The sequence below is a fragment of the Neodiprion fabricii genome, chromosome 7 (genome assembly GCF_021155785.1).
Source record: "Neodiprion fabricii isolate iyNeoFabr1 chromosome 7, iyNeoFabr1.1, whole genome shotgun sequence".
Lineage (NCBI taxonomy): Eukaryota > Metazoa > Arthropoda > Insecta > Hymenoptera > Diprionidae > Neodiprion > Neodiprion fabricii.
Genome location: NC_060245.1, coordinates 4,751,734 through 4,767,410, shown reverse-complemented (window position 1 = coordinate 4,767,410; position 15,677 = coordinate 4,751,734). Strand labels below are relative to the sequence as shown.

The window sequence follows — 15,677 nt, the reverse complement described above, 5'->3', positions numbered from 1 at the left end:
TTCCCATAAGAAAAGAATTTTTTTTTTAATGCGGATTCTTCATAAAACTGTTGTTTACGATGAACAAAAAAAAAAAAAAAAAAACTCCTGTAAATCGGAAAAGATTTAAAGGTTCGGATTTTGAATTTTTGTCTTTACAATGAAATATTGAATTTTTTTCTTCAAAAATTTTACTGTGCATTCTTAAAATATGTATAAATATACCCTTAAAATTTTAAAATAATTGATACAGCAGTTTTTTTTTTTTTTAAATTCCCAAAAATCGCCTTTATTTTAGGCTGTCACACTAGGTGTGCCCCTTGAAGCCTTGTTCAACTAAAAAAGTGTAGTAAACCTCAGAAACTGATTTTGCGTTGCAATAACCAAAAAAGTATCGACGATATCGCAAAATGTTTACGCGTACCTCGTTTTTCGTACTTCCAACAGTTTTTTTTCTCAACGATACCTGTTTTACTCAATTTTTCTAGTCACTCTGCAAATGAAATTTTTCTCCGTGTATACAACGAGTGCGAGAATGTATTTTCTGCGTCTGGTTTCCGAAGGCCGGAGTCACTGATAAGCGATGTTGTCAGCATGGGGTCTTTATAGGGCCTTTTAGAGCCAACAGCACTCTATTCCCCGCCATGCACCCCCGCCTTGAGGTACCAGACACGTACACCATGGATATCGAATGTCCGACAAGGTCAATATCAGAGTTTGGCGTTCGAATCGGTTCGTTCGACGAGTTCTCGGATATATCTGAACGCCTCGAATTCGCCGATGCGTGTGGAAATTCAGAGTCCGGCAATCAGCACGCCTACCTTATACACTTGAAAAAACCGTTTGATTGGAAAGATCAAAGCTGCGTTGGTTCTTATGACCGTTGCTCGATCGCTCCTTTCTCGATTCACTCGTAATACAAGACTTTAAGTTTCAACCCTTCGGTAACGGCAAAGCGCTTTGCCGATGCGAGAAGAAATCTATCACACTCCTGAAAGTCTCTCCTCTCCTCCAATCGGATGATAAGCCACGTGGTTCTCGGATCTTCGAATTTTTTCGCAGACGGGAAAAATTTTCAACAGCAACGTCGCCCGGGACGGATAAGAAATTCGGACTTAAGTGCCAGCAATTAAGAAAGGCTACGGTGGAAAATTTAACGTTGGTAAACGAGCTCTGGCTTGCGGATATTTTGTACACTGTACCTAATAGTGAAACTCGCTTGTGACTCGGGTAATTAATTACACCCGCTCATTCAGAGCGTGTAATTTAAGGTTAATTGCATATTACTGCGGAACACTTGCTTCTAATATCATTTCAACGGATATATGGACCAAAATACTCCGTCACTGGCTCCCTCGTCTCAGCATCTAACTCTGAATTTTACGATGCATTAGTTTCTGGCGTTGTTGACACTTTCGGTCACGCATCTCGGTTTTTCTTCTTCTTTCTTTTTGGCACGGAAGTGCAGCTGTACGTCTTTTCCGCATTATTTAAAAGCCGCGTTCGGCGTCGAGAAATTCAATACAACTAAAAACAACCCCTAAAATTGAGTGAAAACAGAGTGAATTGTCGACATTGTTTCAGACAGTTTTCTTCAATGATATCTGTATGAATAATTGTTTTTAGACCCCCAATACTGTCCATATGCGCACTTAATCAGGGTAAAAACTACCCCAATGTATTGTATTTTGATAATGTAACGGCTGAAAAAAAAATCTTATCTCGAAAATGCGTGTTCCTTTTTTTTTTTTTTTTGCATGTGCTTATTTATAAACATTTACAAACAATTATGGATTCGCAAAAAATTCCAACTATCCCAAAGTTTAAGTATCTATTCGATCTGTAAAATGCGTAAAAAAATCAGGCTTTTCCATGGAATATAAAAACAAAATGACAAAAATAAAAAAAACAAAAACCGCCATAGCGACTAAAAGGGTTAGTTGACGGTTCTTAATCATCGAAATTCACTCGATTGACTTTTTCAAAATTGAAACACCGATCCCGATCACCTTTGAACTTTTACATATTCTGATTATATACTTACAGAGAAGTTATTTCGCGTGCTGAGGTTGTTTTGTAAAGGTGAAAAGAAATTCATTGAAACACATTTAATACGGGGAAGGAAGGGATGTTAAATTAAATTCCGCCATTCAAATTACCGCACCAGTCAACCGCACAACAGGCGTTTTAAGCCTGTATCCACCCCCGACCTGCAAGGACTCTGACAATTATTGCTCTCTACCTAACGAAATACTTCCGGTCTAGACAATGTTTCTATTGCTATGCGTCTGGTGTGTCGACTATTTAAATGCCAAGCCGCTGAACCTCGAGTGAATTTAATTCACCCAGTCGTTGCAACGAGAATAATTGAAATTTTTAACTCTGGCGATCGGATTTTGGTGTTCAGTAATTCGATACTTAGTTGGTGCGTTTTTTGAATAATTATCTCGCACGATTTCCGCTGAGAAGAATATTTTCAACCGACTTCTGAACGTCAAATCCGATCGTCGAAGTTGAAGATTCAAGATGTTTTCATTAAAATTCACGTTTCGAATGAAATTGGCGAAAAGTGTACGAGATATTCAAAAAGTCGGAATTGTGATGAAAAATTTCTCTCGTTGTAATGATTATTTCACTCAATTTTGCGACAATCGGTCGGACTTGAACCAAGTTTTAAAAATTCAAGTATTGTACCGGGAAATCATCCGGATTTATATTCGCGTCACTCGTTGGGCAGGAGCGAACGTTTTTTACGTGTCATATACCCGAAACCATCAAAGCTAAAGGTTTCCGTTTACGTAACGTAAAGGTTGCACGGAAAATTTATAGTTCCACCACGTATTTTCGATCGTTATTTTTCGCCGATGGATATTCACAGGAATGTAGATTTCTGGCAATTACGGTCGCCCCGTGAAGCATGAAAAAAGCCTGTTTTCATCCCATTTCAACGATTTTTGTGCGAATCGCATTTGAGCGACTCGCAAAGCCTCGAGTTTCGCTGATTTTATTTTCGTACACGGTCCGACGTTTTGTACCTTTGGAGTACTTACCTGAAATCCTATTCTTATTATCTAAATCTTGCTAAAGTCACGTGCCCAAAAGGAATATTGAATGAAGGTTCAAAGGTGAGATTGCAAAAGTCGAGATTGAAATGAATTTGATCAAAGCATTGCTATTAATGATAATAATAATATAATACGACGATAAATAATAATTATCAAAGTGCCTTACGTACTTCTTAAACTAAAATGTTTATTGTTTGTTGTATTTTCGTAAAGCATTACTCGATTGAATTGAAAAAAAAAAAAATATGCAGTTCGTTTATCACGGTTAGATAAAATTTTTAAACGATAAATTTGTGCCTTATTAGATTAACGGTTGTAGCTATCAAAAATTCGTTTCAATCGGCTTAAACCGATGAGTAAAAATTTGAGAAAAAGTTTTTTTTCTTCAACTTTTTCAGTGTTCTTATCAAGATATCGAAATTTATCGTAAAATTTTTGCAGAACTCGAGATTGGCATATTTTTTGAAAAATTTTGATAAATGATGAGAATGTACTAGCGATTTTTCGGTAAAACAATGATAGATATTTCCAAATAAGTTTCGAGGAATTGAAAAAAAAAAAAATAGCTACTTAATTTAAATTTTGGTGTAATTCTGCTTGGTGATGACATTTTTATTAAATATCTAAAAGTGTTAGAATTGAATGAAAATAACTAGAATCCATGAAACAAACAACGATCGGTGTTTGAATTTCTTTTCTTTTTTTTTTTTTTATCACATATAGATCTCATCAGAGTTTGTAGAACATTTAAAAATTCTATTGAAAATTCTATTCTATCTGTCAAAATAATTTTCCACCGGCAGGGTTTGAAATCGTATTCGAGTTTTCGTAACGGACGAAGATCTGAAAGAACAAAAAAAACAGATCGCTTGATAAGTCGTGAAAAAATTTTCACATACGATTAATCAAGTCGTCGTTATCATCCTTTTCCCAGATCAGAATTACGTACGGCTAATATTTTCTTGTAAAGTTGGGATAAAATTTACGGTCGTTTCGTCTTATACAGATATGGCAGTAAAACGATAGCCTCGTGTTTTATCTACCAGTTTACTATGTAGAAATTTATGGAACGAAATGAAGATCCTTTCTCCGATTCTTATGAAGCAGTGTTGTGTAAAGTTCGGAATCCCCTAAGGGGTTCGCTCTGCGTCAAGAACTTTTTACATTATTGCACATAAAGGCCAAAAATATCCGTTTCCTGAATATTTTGTCGCCACCGCTTTTCCGAACTTTTTTCACTGTTCTAAAATCGTAACTTTCCGCAGATCTCGATATCTCGATGAAATTAAATTATGCGAGATGATTTTTTTTCTTCTTTTTTTTTTACTAACAAATTAACTTTCAATCTCCTTAATTGTTTACGCTCTATTTTTTTCACTGTCTGTATAGACATAAAGACGACTCAATTTTATAAACGGAAATAATTTTTATTCGACTAGGTGATTTCTCACGATGTCGAAGATTTCCTATGATTTCTCACGATTTCTACTATTTCCTACGTTTTCTCATGATTTCTAAAATTTCCCGCGATTACTCAAAATTTTCCAAATTTTTCCCACGATTTCCAAGATTTCCTGTGATTATTGACAATTTTCCAAATTTTTCTCACGATTTCTAAGATTTCCCATGAATTCCTCACGATTTCCAAGTTTTCCAATAATTTTTCCTAATATCCTAAACATTCGCTATGATTTTCTGAAATGTCCTTACTTGCTTACGCTCGATTTTATCACTGTTCGTGAAAAGACAAAGACAATTCAATCTGGCAACGAAGCATCGTCACAGATTAAATTAAACAGAACGTTTTTCATTCGCTGTAAATCAAACATACAACTTTTATCAATGAAATCTAAATTTGAACAAATGACTCAATCGTACGAAGCAATTTTTAGTTTACTTTATTCCGCTTATTGTACAAGCGTTCAATAATTGTTTCCTCAAGTTGGTAAATCTATCTGGGCTAGTAGAGCAACAAATATAACGCTTTAAAGAAAATATATTTTGGTAAAAAATAGAATATTGAAAGCTCCGTTTCTGCTAACGGATTTCCGTTTGTTTTTAGCACAGAAAACTGGACGGAAAGAAAACACCTGTTAGATCTCCGGTGTGAAAAATCGTTTTACGTAAAGCTTGTTCCACGATGTTTTAGCGAAAGAAATTTGTTGAAACGAGACGATGTTTCAAAAGGATACTAACAAAGGTGATGATTTAATGAAAGAAAAAAAAATAATAGAAAAACTTTACTCCCCAACGACGCGGTGAATTTTTTTTTTTTTTTTTTTTATCTTTTTCGTCCGTTTCTGTGTTTTTTTTTTTTTTTTTTCTTTTCTTGAAAAGTAGCCAATTCGCAAAAGGCCGGCGTCTTGATTAAATACCGACTAACGCGTTTCGGTAACCGCAGGTGATGGTGACGTGATATATTTATAACTTGGCTCGGATTTTGACGAGCCTGAGATATGTCGACGGTTTATCACAACCTCGTGGAACTTTTCACAAAAGAACGTTGTATATATATATATATATATATATACCGGCGAACAGATTTAACCGCGGAAAAACTATTTTCAACATTTTTACACGCGAATTTCTCGCTCGAGCTAAACTGCGACACGCCTTCCGCGTGTCGAATTCTCCGCAGACGAACTTCGTCTTCAAAATATGGTTGTAAAACAACGCTGGTATTCTCTCGGGATGGTGATAAAAAAAAAAAAAATGTTTTATCGATTTATATGTATACTTTTCTCTGTCGAATAAAAATAAACGTAGAAGGTAATACAATCTTATATTGTGTGTTTGTTTTAGCGAGTAACGCGTTTATTTATTCAGTCTTTGCCAAATTGTTCGCTTTCGTACTCTTTCATATACTGCACACCGTTATACTTGTCAAAAAAAAAAGAAATTTATATATATATAATACAAATCCGTGATTTAATTTCTGACGATCGATATGACTGCGATTTAGACGAGTAATAAATTATTTGTAATATTAAAAAAAAAAAAAAAAAAACCGATAAAATATTTTCAGTCTGTAGTAAGCGATCGATCGCTACTTTATACCGAGTCTTTGCAGTGGGGATTATAAAAATGATTTCATTAAAGTATTTTTTATGGATATCGAGTACATGTTTTTAGTTTTTTACGTGAAATACGACGGACGACGAAGTTTTTGGATTTTTGTAGAATGTAATCTGTTGGACGTTTTTGGAGAATTTTCTAGGGAAACAATTTTCGAGAAATTGACACTTTGAAGAAAATCGGGAATTCAGTTTTCGAACATTAGTCGCCACTCTGTGTAATAACGAGAAGACGTTATTCACGGCCGGGAAATTTCTAGCTTGATCAAGCGAATTAAGATCCTGTTACTCAATGAAACACAGAAAGTCAAAACGGAGAGAAATAAAGCGTACTTTGATTTAGACACGAAGTTTTTAGTCTACGAAATTCGTTAAATCGACTAATTGTAAAATTTCTTTCGAACACGAAACAGCGGAACGAACCTAGATTGGCTCGCTGAGTCTGCACTGAGAAAAATTTCGTTAAAAAAACTGTTTGAATATTGTTGGAATTATATAAAATAAATTTAAGAAAAATATTTAAGAACCGAGCGGTAACCGGAAATAAAAATTTCTCTCCATCTGTGTTCAATACAGCAGCACCGAGTGAATTATGTTAAAAGTTTCTCCGCGCACGGTTATACGTACCGCATGTACAAACTTTGAAGCGAGAATGTTTTAGGTATGAAGAATCGATGAAGTCATCACTCCGAGGTTCCGTTTCACTCTCATTTTCTTTCTACAGGTACTTGATATACAAGCGAAAAGTTTGAAAAAATTCTTCCGAGAAGCTTTTAGGAAATTTTGTTGGCCTTGGTATCGCGCCAGGCTTCTGCAAAGCGGACGCTCAACTCTCTCAGCTCAAGTGATTAGTAAAGCAAACATTTTCTTTTACCGTCTCTCTGCAATTCACCACCAAGAAATGAAACAGCTAGTGTACTCGGGATTCCCGTCGAGTGGACGAAATGTGCGAATGAAAGCACTTGAAATGCATTCTTGTGCGAGCGTGTAATCTATTTGACGTGCCAGATGCACGCAGATTCGAACGGCACGTTGATTTTGGCCAAAAACTTGCTGGAAACATTTTCAAAACGGAATTCAATGCTGCGATTGAAATTTTTTATCGTTATAAATGAAAAATTTGTAAAACCGACGTCGTATTTTCATAACGAATGAAATTTTGCATCGTCAGTTTTGTCCTATCAAAATTTCAAAGCGTGTTTCAAACTGAGCAAAAAGTCACACAAGGATTACAATGTTTCACGATTACTTACGATTTTATAGAGTGATTGCGAGAAATCACTTCACATATTATTTTACTTTGACCAGGTGATTTCTGACGATTTATAAAATTTTCTATTATTTCTCACGATGAAAAAGGGACGAACTGTAAACTAAAAAAAAAACAAAAATACCAACAAAGGCGTTGATTCAATTTTTTCTTTCAACTGTATCACTTTAACTTTTTATCGCAGTGACTCGAGAGTGAGAGAAAAAAAAAATTGAATTCAGTCGACATATTCGTGATAAGATTTTTCAAAAGCAATCAAAAAAAAAACAGCACACGTACGAATGCCACCTTCTACATTTGTACAGCCGACCTTTTGTGCAAAAATATAGTATCCAAAAGGAGTCATCGATATCGTTGGACCCCTTTCTTGGTACTTGGTGATGCGCGAATTGCTCTTATATTACGTGACGACATATTTCAGGATCTTTCTTTTTATGGAATTTAATTAATTTTCATTAAAAGACGTTTCTCTCGCCCCAATATCGTTTCGTTTTATCGGCCACTCGCCATTTCAGGAATTCAAATTAGCTGCGAGGAAAATATTTACCTCGTATCTTGCATTTCTTATATAATGTATATTGTACATAACGATGTGCTCGGAAGCCAGAGTGTAAATTTTACCCTTTTACAGAGGAATATGACGTTGATATGTTAGATTTCAAACAGACAAAATTACATTCATTCGAATGCAGGTATTAAAAGTAGAGAAATCATAAAATTCTAATAACTTTTGTTCAGTTATTTATTAACAGTTTAAGTTTCAACGTTCAAGCTTTTCTTTCAGACTCGATTCTTACCGCGTCGACAATTCAAGTCGTACAAAAAATTTCTAATCAAATCTTTCGGTAAAAAGCTTGTTTTCGATTACTTTCTTCTTAATATAGCGATTACATCGAGATTGTAAAATAAAATGTCACAAAAATCGTCGGATTTTTTTTTTTCGCGGATACACGGAGAGAAATTTTTAGTTCCGGTTACCGCTCGGTCCTTAACTATTTTTATTTTTTATCACGATCGAAAAATATAGTTCTAGGTAGAAAATGAAAATTAGTTTTCTAGCTCTCATTACGATCACTGTTGCTAGATTTTCTTGCAACCGTTGCGAAAATTTAACGCTCGTGCAAGAATAAATTGACGTTAAAGCCTCGATTAACTAAAAAAATAGAGTAAACCTCGGAAACTGATTTTGCGTTGCAATAACCAAAAAAGGATCGACGATAGCGCAAAATGTTTACGCTTACCTCGTTTTTCGTAATTCCAACAATATTGAAACAGTTTTTTTTTTTAACGACACCTGTTTTACTCAATTTTTCTAGCTACTGTAACAAATGAAATTTTTCTCAGTGTACCTGAAAACAATAGTTGCCAACTGTCGCTGCTCGTGTCTCGTCAATTGTGCTAAAACTTGAACGAAAGCCAAAACGTAAGAGAAATTCCTCTCCCGTTCATTTTTATTGTCTTCCTTTATTTTTTTTTTTTTTTCACTCAAAGACGAGACGACGATATTCGCCCGGACCATTAGTGCCTGTCTCTACATTATACATACACATCCATCCTATACTTTCTATGTCCTATAGAAAGCTCGGGAATATATCGACAAAGAGAAGTGAAGTAATAATTACGCGGGCCTAATCGAGTGGAAACGAATGAAAGTGAATAGGAAAAGAGAGTTGGAGAGGTGGGTACCAAAATCGAAATTATTGCCAACGATAAATTTCTACTTCAGAATCTGTGTAAAAACCCTGCCGGAATTCCTAAAGTGCTCTTAAATTGCGTGTGTTTTTTTTTTTTCGATCTTTATTTTTCCTTTTTCTTTTTCGAGCTGCAACGATACGAGAATCGGAGTTACTTAGACTACGCTACGAGAATGCCCTATATACTTATACTCTGTACATATTGAACGGGAAATTCTCGAGTATCTGGGAAAAGGTCAAGAATATCAAGGTTAACGTTATTCGCCATAAATAAATGGTCTGTAAGACTTTAATTATTTCCTATTTCGAGCAGAAATGAAAAATAATTACCTCTGTGCAATTATTTCACTATGCTGTATCTGAAAGTACCTATTCACATATAATTTAGATGCGGACTCAATCCTGGGATACGATTTTTTACCATAATGATAATAATAACAATAATAACTTTTTTTCGTTTTACGTCACAGCTTCTTCGAAACTTCTTTTTTCATTGTCACGATTAAATTAGTCTTGATAATTTTAGTGCAGATTCATTAAATCTGATGATATTCGAGATATTCGAAGTATCCATAAAGGACGTAATTCAGTATCTATAAAAAATGTAAACAAATAGAGTTTTCCGAACACATGTTTATTGCATATCTAGTACGTACATGTAACGTATACGTATTAAATTTTACTTTGAAAAATAGATATCGTTTACTTTGATATATCTAGACAGTGACATGTTTTATATGAGAAAATATGGATATGGGTATAATACAGTTTGAGGGATAATTGTGCTCTATGGTTCAATAATTAATTGCTACATTGAGCATGTAATATCTTGTGCTTGGATTGCGGTTTAATTCGATTATCACAAGTCACAATATGCTTCTTACAATTAGTCGGTAAGAAATTTAGAATTAGTGGGACTCTCTACAGTCTGACAGTCAGAATTCGGAACAATAGAATGAATAAAAAAAAAAAAAAAAACCCAGCGGTAGTGAATGAAATTGAATTGTGCGATAAAAATGAGTGCGGTAAAATTGATATCTTAGGAAATTAATAACGCCAGCCAAGATAACGACAATTTTAGACAAGGTTTTGTGATTAGAACGTTCGAAATGATTAATCTTCACTGCTTTTGATCACGTACATTATGGTGTTTTTATACGGTGAAAATGTAATTGTCGAAGAAAATTTTCTTGTACCTTATTTGCACAAATCTATTCTAACCCACTTTGACGGTAAAATTGTTTGCAGATTTTTCTCAAGCAATCTCTGGCGTATCGTTTACGACGAACAGAACAATTCGACCATCGTTAAAATCGTATAAAAAAAGCGACAGCTTAATTATTTTTATCCAATTCTAATTATGTTTACAGAACCTTTTCTCAAATTATCGATATATTGCTTTTACAGTGGATAACCTAATTTTTCAAACGTTTTCGATTATTCTTTTCCAAAGCTTGATTCACGCTCTGACGAGCGCCATTCGTACCTAACCTAAAACGCGTGTCATTGCAGTGGCTGCAACGTTATAACACGTAAGAAGGCCTTTGCCTTGATATATATTCTTTTTGCATTTCGAAACGTTAAATTGAAAAGAATTTTCAATCACATTGCCGAAACCGAATTTCGTAATCTAGGTATAACATGTCGACTCAAACGACAACTGTAATATTTCGGTAGTAGATTATAATATATATATTTGGTTTCGATGAAAAGTCAACCCTCAATAATGCATGTATCGAGAATAGTCGAACGAATTTTGGTAAGGATCGCGCATCCTGTGGCGATTTCTGGAACGTCGTCGTTGAGGAGCCGACGGTTTTTGATGTTCGTTGAACGAATTCGTCGAGCAATTGGGACACTTGTCCGTTTCATATCCGTGTTTTCCGCACCGGATGCAGATTAGGTGGTGATACTTTGGCCGAGGATGAGTTTTATTTTTCTCTTTTGAAATACTTCCCGACGTTTTCACCTCCATTAACGGCATTATTTTCACCGCAGCTTCCCCAGACGCCTGTTTTGCACCCTCCTTGTCATTATTCTCCGACGGTGCAGCCGCGATTTCATTTTCCGCCGTTCCTGATTCAGCCTCGGACGCCGTTTGCTCGTTCCTTTGCGCGGCCATTTTGTTTTCCTCTCGCGACGCCATTTCGTCGTCTTCCGCCAGCCCTGACGCCATTTTGTTGCTCTCTTGCGCCGCCATTTTGTCGTCCATTTGCACATCGTTCGGGGACAGCGGGGACTCGGTTAATTCGGTCAAATTGCACCAGATGGCGGGTATCTTATTATCGTCTTGACAGTTCTCGTCGGCTATTTCGGTTTGGGTGCCGACATCGCGTACGGAAATCGTTTCCGTCTGGCTCGCTACGTCTCGGTACTTTGGGTAGCCGGGAAAAAAGTCGCGTGGTGAACCGGCCGCTGCTCGTTCCAAAACCGCTTCTCGGACCTGGATCATCACCGAACTGAAGTACAACCAGAATCTTGGATTGTCTCGCACCACTTCCTGCAACGCTGCCCAGATGTCACCGTTTCTCGATTCTCTCGCTGCCGGGTCCATTTCCTTGCCCTCACCCTTCATGGTTGCCCGTTGCTTATAGATCTGGAAAACAAGGGGAATTTCCTTTTTTATGGTCACTAGAAAAATCTATCGTTTAAGAATAAGTGATGAGAAAATTAAATTTTAACAATAATAATGCCCAAAACTTATCGATGAATCGTTTAAACACACTAAGAGAAATTTTTAGTTCCAGTTACCGCTCAGTCCTCGACTATTTTCATTTTTTAACACAGTCGAAAAATATAGTTCTAAGTAGAAAATGAAAATTAGTTTTCTAGCTGTTACCGGAAAGTCCAGTATCCGTTGCTATTCTTTCTCATTACGATCGCTGTTGCTAGATTTTCTTGCAACTGTCGCGAAAATTTAACGCTCGTGCAAGAATAAATTGACGGTAAAGCCTTGTTTAACTGAAAAAGTAGAGTAAACCTCAGAAACTGATTTTGCGTTGCAATGACCAAAAAAGGATCGACGATATCGCAAAATGGTTAGGCGTACCTCGTTTTTTGTAATTCCAACAATATTCAAACTGTTTTTTTTAACGTTACCTGTTTTACTCAATTTTTCTAGTTACTGCGTCAAATGAAATTTTTCTCAGTGTGATTGGAGCGAGTTAAAGTCTTGAAAATGAACGCGCAATACTGATCACTACTAAGAATAATTGTTGAATAATAATTAAAGAATCGAAAAAAAAAAATGAACGATGAACTTTTAGAAACGCTTACGAGTTTTAAATTATAATCTACAGAATCGAGTCGGTATAATTCATCTCTATAATGCGAATATCGAGTAATTTCACCACAGAGCTAAGAATATTCGTTATATCGCCGTTAAATACGTTTGTGCTTCGTTGTATCCCGCAGTGTTTACACATTTTCTCCCCGATTTTAACCAGACGTAACGAAAGTGTTTATGTTTCTAGCCATACAGTCGGTTTTTGCACACCTATAATAATACATTATACTCTATAATACGTAAGAATCGAAAATCGATCCACTTCGGAATTGACTCAAAATATTAATATCACAACTGATCTTTAGAATTCTAAATTTTCTTGAAAGCAATTTTTTATGTAATATTTGTACAAAGTGGGAAATTAATTATTGGAATACCTCGCGCAGAGATTGAAATCTGCAAAACTTAATCATAACTAAGATGATAATAAAATTCGTTTTAAATAATAACGATGTCAATATATGTTGTTGATAAAGTATTTGAACAAAAATTTGTATGACAAATCTCTGGTGGAATTTTTTAAAACATGATCTGTAAAATTATAATATGAGTAGTAGAATTTTCAGAATCAAAAAATCAATTCACACTTACACCCGGCAAATTTGATTTTGGTGCTCGCTGTTGAAATTTCTTATTCAAACCATATAAACATAGTAAACTCTGGCAAAGTTGTTGTGCGACGGAATTAGCTTGGTTCGGTGTACTTTAACCGTCTAAATAACAGACGACGTCCTCTACGGTTAAGCAAAAGAAAAGAAAAAAGAAAAACAATTATCCAAGTACGATTTGGACGGTAAAAATACAATATCCAAATGAATTATAGAACTAGATATACTCGATTCGCACTACATAATTAATGATTAATTTAATAATTTTTTAAAGTGATTTTTATTTAGTTGAAATATAAATTAATGTAATAATTGTATAAGAAAAAGACGACGCATAATGTTTTGATAACGTTCATTCGTTCTTGATATATTCAAATGAATATAAAAAACAAACGTTTATCGGTTTATTATTCAACAGGTAAATTTGATGCGGCAAAGTGAAGCTAGATTGTGTGAAAAGTGAAAATCGCGTGGCGAGGGGTCGAATTTAAGCCGACGAAAACAAGATGGGATGGACGCGAAAACAGATCGTGCGGAAATATGTGAAGAACTTGCCTTGATTCGAAGATAATACTTGAATTAACAGGGCTTCGATTTGATCTTCGAATAATCCTGAAGTTGATACCAAAGTTACAACGATGATTCAAACGAGCCGCATTATCTCACAATTACTGAGTCGGTGGTAGCACTCATCGAACGCAGTGAAGTGAGGCTCAGGTGACGAACTGATGACGAACGATAATTGTTGACGGATCGCACAACGAATTAGGAAACAAGCGTGCCAATCGTCGCGCGGATCCGACGGCAAGTGGTCACTGGAGAATACAAGATGTCGGGCTGACAGCCGTTTCCTGTATTTGAGGGTGAGTATTTAATTCGATTTGATTAATTTATCATGCCTTTGGAAAAAATGATAAATATACTGTTAAAAATTTCTGTATCGAACTTCCTACACCGTATTGAAAGTTTTATCAAGATCGCGCGTGAAGTTGTGGCACTATCTTTTACCATGAGGAAAGCCTTTGGCCTACCCGAGGAAATATTATTATCACATATTTCTCCCCTCTCGAGATGAATTTCTACATCTGGCAAGCTTGGCGAGTTTCTGGATTTTAAGAGCTTTCAGTAAAGCCATATATCAATACGATCCGTGCACGGGGAGCCGAAATATACCATTTCTAATATATTGCCAACATCGACGAAATCGTCAGTTTGATCTCGAACTTTCGTCGATTTTCATACCTGGTTTTAAGACTAGATACGTGACATACGCTTGAACGGTACGATGCACGATCTCTTCGAGTGAATCGATTTTAGGACAAAAGATAGATCCCAACAAGATAGAAGTATTTTTTATATTCTTGGAAGATTCGAGAAATGACGTGCAGAACACCTCAAAATATATTCCATCGATAATCGAGAAATTAACGAAGCTGCTAAAACGTCATCATCAACGCTGAGAAAAATTTCATTTTCTTTTTTTCACCGAGCGGTAACTGGAACTAAAAATTTCTCTCAATGAACCATAGCAATCTGTCCGAAATGTAGATTATAAAGCGCAGGCTTGTCCCTTTTCGAAATATCATTTGGTATCAACACTACCAGTTTTTCAGGCCTTTCATGCTGCATAGGCGTGAAGTTGCTTCGAATCGATCTCGAGTAAAGAGAATCGATACAAAATGTCCTTAATTACCAGCCAATAAATTGATTCTCAAAAGTAATCGACACAGATCGAGGCTCTGTAGGATTCATATTATGCGGTATACGATTATATTTCGTAAACAATCCGTGAGCTGCGTGAAATGCGATGCGAATCAGCGGACGGAGAGAATATTAGAGCCAGTGTTGTAAAGTCTTTCGAACAGGCTTGTTGGGGACAGAATTCAAATCTGATCGGCGTTACATATTTCGAGTCCCCCCTCCCCCCCATTCCTCGCCACCAAGTCACGTTGGTTGTTTACACGCGATCGAAGTCTTTGTGTAATTATTCTTCGTATCTTCGTATAAATGGTGTTTTCGCGAAATTATAACCGTTATTAGTTTCCAAAAAGCAACCTCAAACAGTCTGCCAAAAATTGGTGTGAGTACAGAGGCAAAGTTTTTCAAAAAAACAAACGAAGAATCCGCCGAAAGCTAAAAGACGCGAATCAGTAACGCCGACAGGTAAATCACAACATGTTGGTTGAATTAGTAAGTCGCGTTGATCTAAGTTTATGATATTTGGTCGATAAATTCTGGATTATCTTTCACAGATGTGTGTGATTGATCAAAATTTTCAATATTTTACGTCAAGTTTCTGAAAATTCATTATAACCTCACAACGAACGACAATTGCTGTCAGCTTCGTTAACCGTGTCATTTTCTATGTAGTTCTTCATGCCCGGGAGAGTTTACAGAAATTATTTACTTATTAACACCAATGAGCATCTACATTTTCAACGTATATAACTTGACGGGTATACCTTCTGTATAATTAGGTTCGCACGAGAAAGTACTTCGCTGAGCTTGGCATGCACTGTGGAACAAAGATCAATCCAGGGTACAAAGTGTGTAGCAAATCGGACGTCGTAACATCGACGTCAACATCGATGGCGGACAAATGTCAAGAGTCGATCAAAACTGCAGAATGTTACGAGTGTGTCGCAGGAATCGGTATGAACAAAGCAATACGTTTTGACGTGAAATATGTGTTAAGTACTGT

At 35.9% G+C, this 15,677-nt stretch overlaps 1 protein-coding gene and 1 long non-coding RNA gene across 3 annotated transcripts in view; one reads left to right on the top strand and one right to left on the bottom strand.

The window, feature by feature from the left end:
* Window positions 1-10,774: 10,774 nt before the first annotated feature.
* Window positions 10,775-13,596, bottom strand: LOC124186966. Of its 2 annotated transcripts, none has more exons than XM_046579154.1 (2): window positions 13,532-13,596; window positions 10,775-11,678 (listed from the first exon to the last, which is right to left on the bottom strand). In XM_046579154.1, exon 2 carries the CDS (start codon window positions 11,655-11,657, stop codon window positions 10,803-10,805), a length of 855 nt encoding a protein of 284 aa, XP_046435110.1. In that variant the 5' UTR covers window positions 11,658-11,678; window positions 13,532-13,596; the 3' UTR covers window positions 10,775-10,802. The 2 variants fall into 2 exon arrangements, with proteins under 2 accessions (XP_046435110.1, XP_046435111.1); XM_046579155.1 differs by lacking the exon at window positions 13,532-13,596 and adding an exon at window positions 12,960-13,111.
* Window positions 13,597-13,710: 114 nt separating this feature from the next.
* LOC124186967 overlaps window positions 13,711-15,677 on the top strand; it is a 36,289-nt gene continuing 34,322 nt past the window's right edge. Inside the window, exons 1-2 of the long non-coding RNA XR_006871754.1 lie at window positions 13,711-13,839; window positions 15,454-15,628. This is a non-coding gene — a long non-coding RNA (uncharacterized LOC124186967). The remainder of the gene's footprint in view (window positions 13,840-15,453; window positions 15,629-15,677) is intronic.

Coding starts and splice junctions, on each gene's coding strand:
- LOC124186966 (XM_046579154.1), bottom strand. CDS start 11,657: ATGAAGGGTGAGGGCAAGGAAATGGACCCGGCAGCGAGAGAATCGAGA.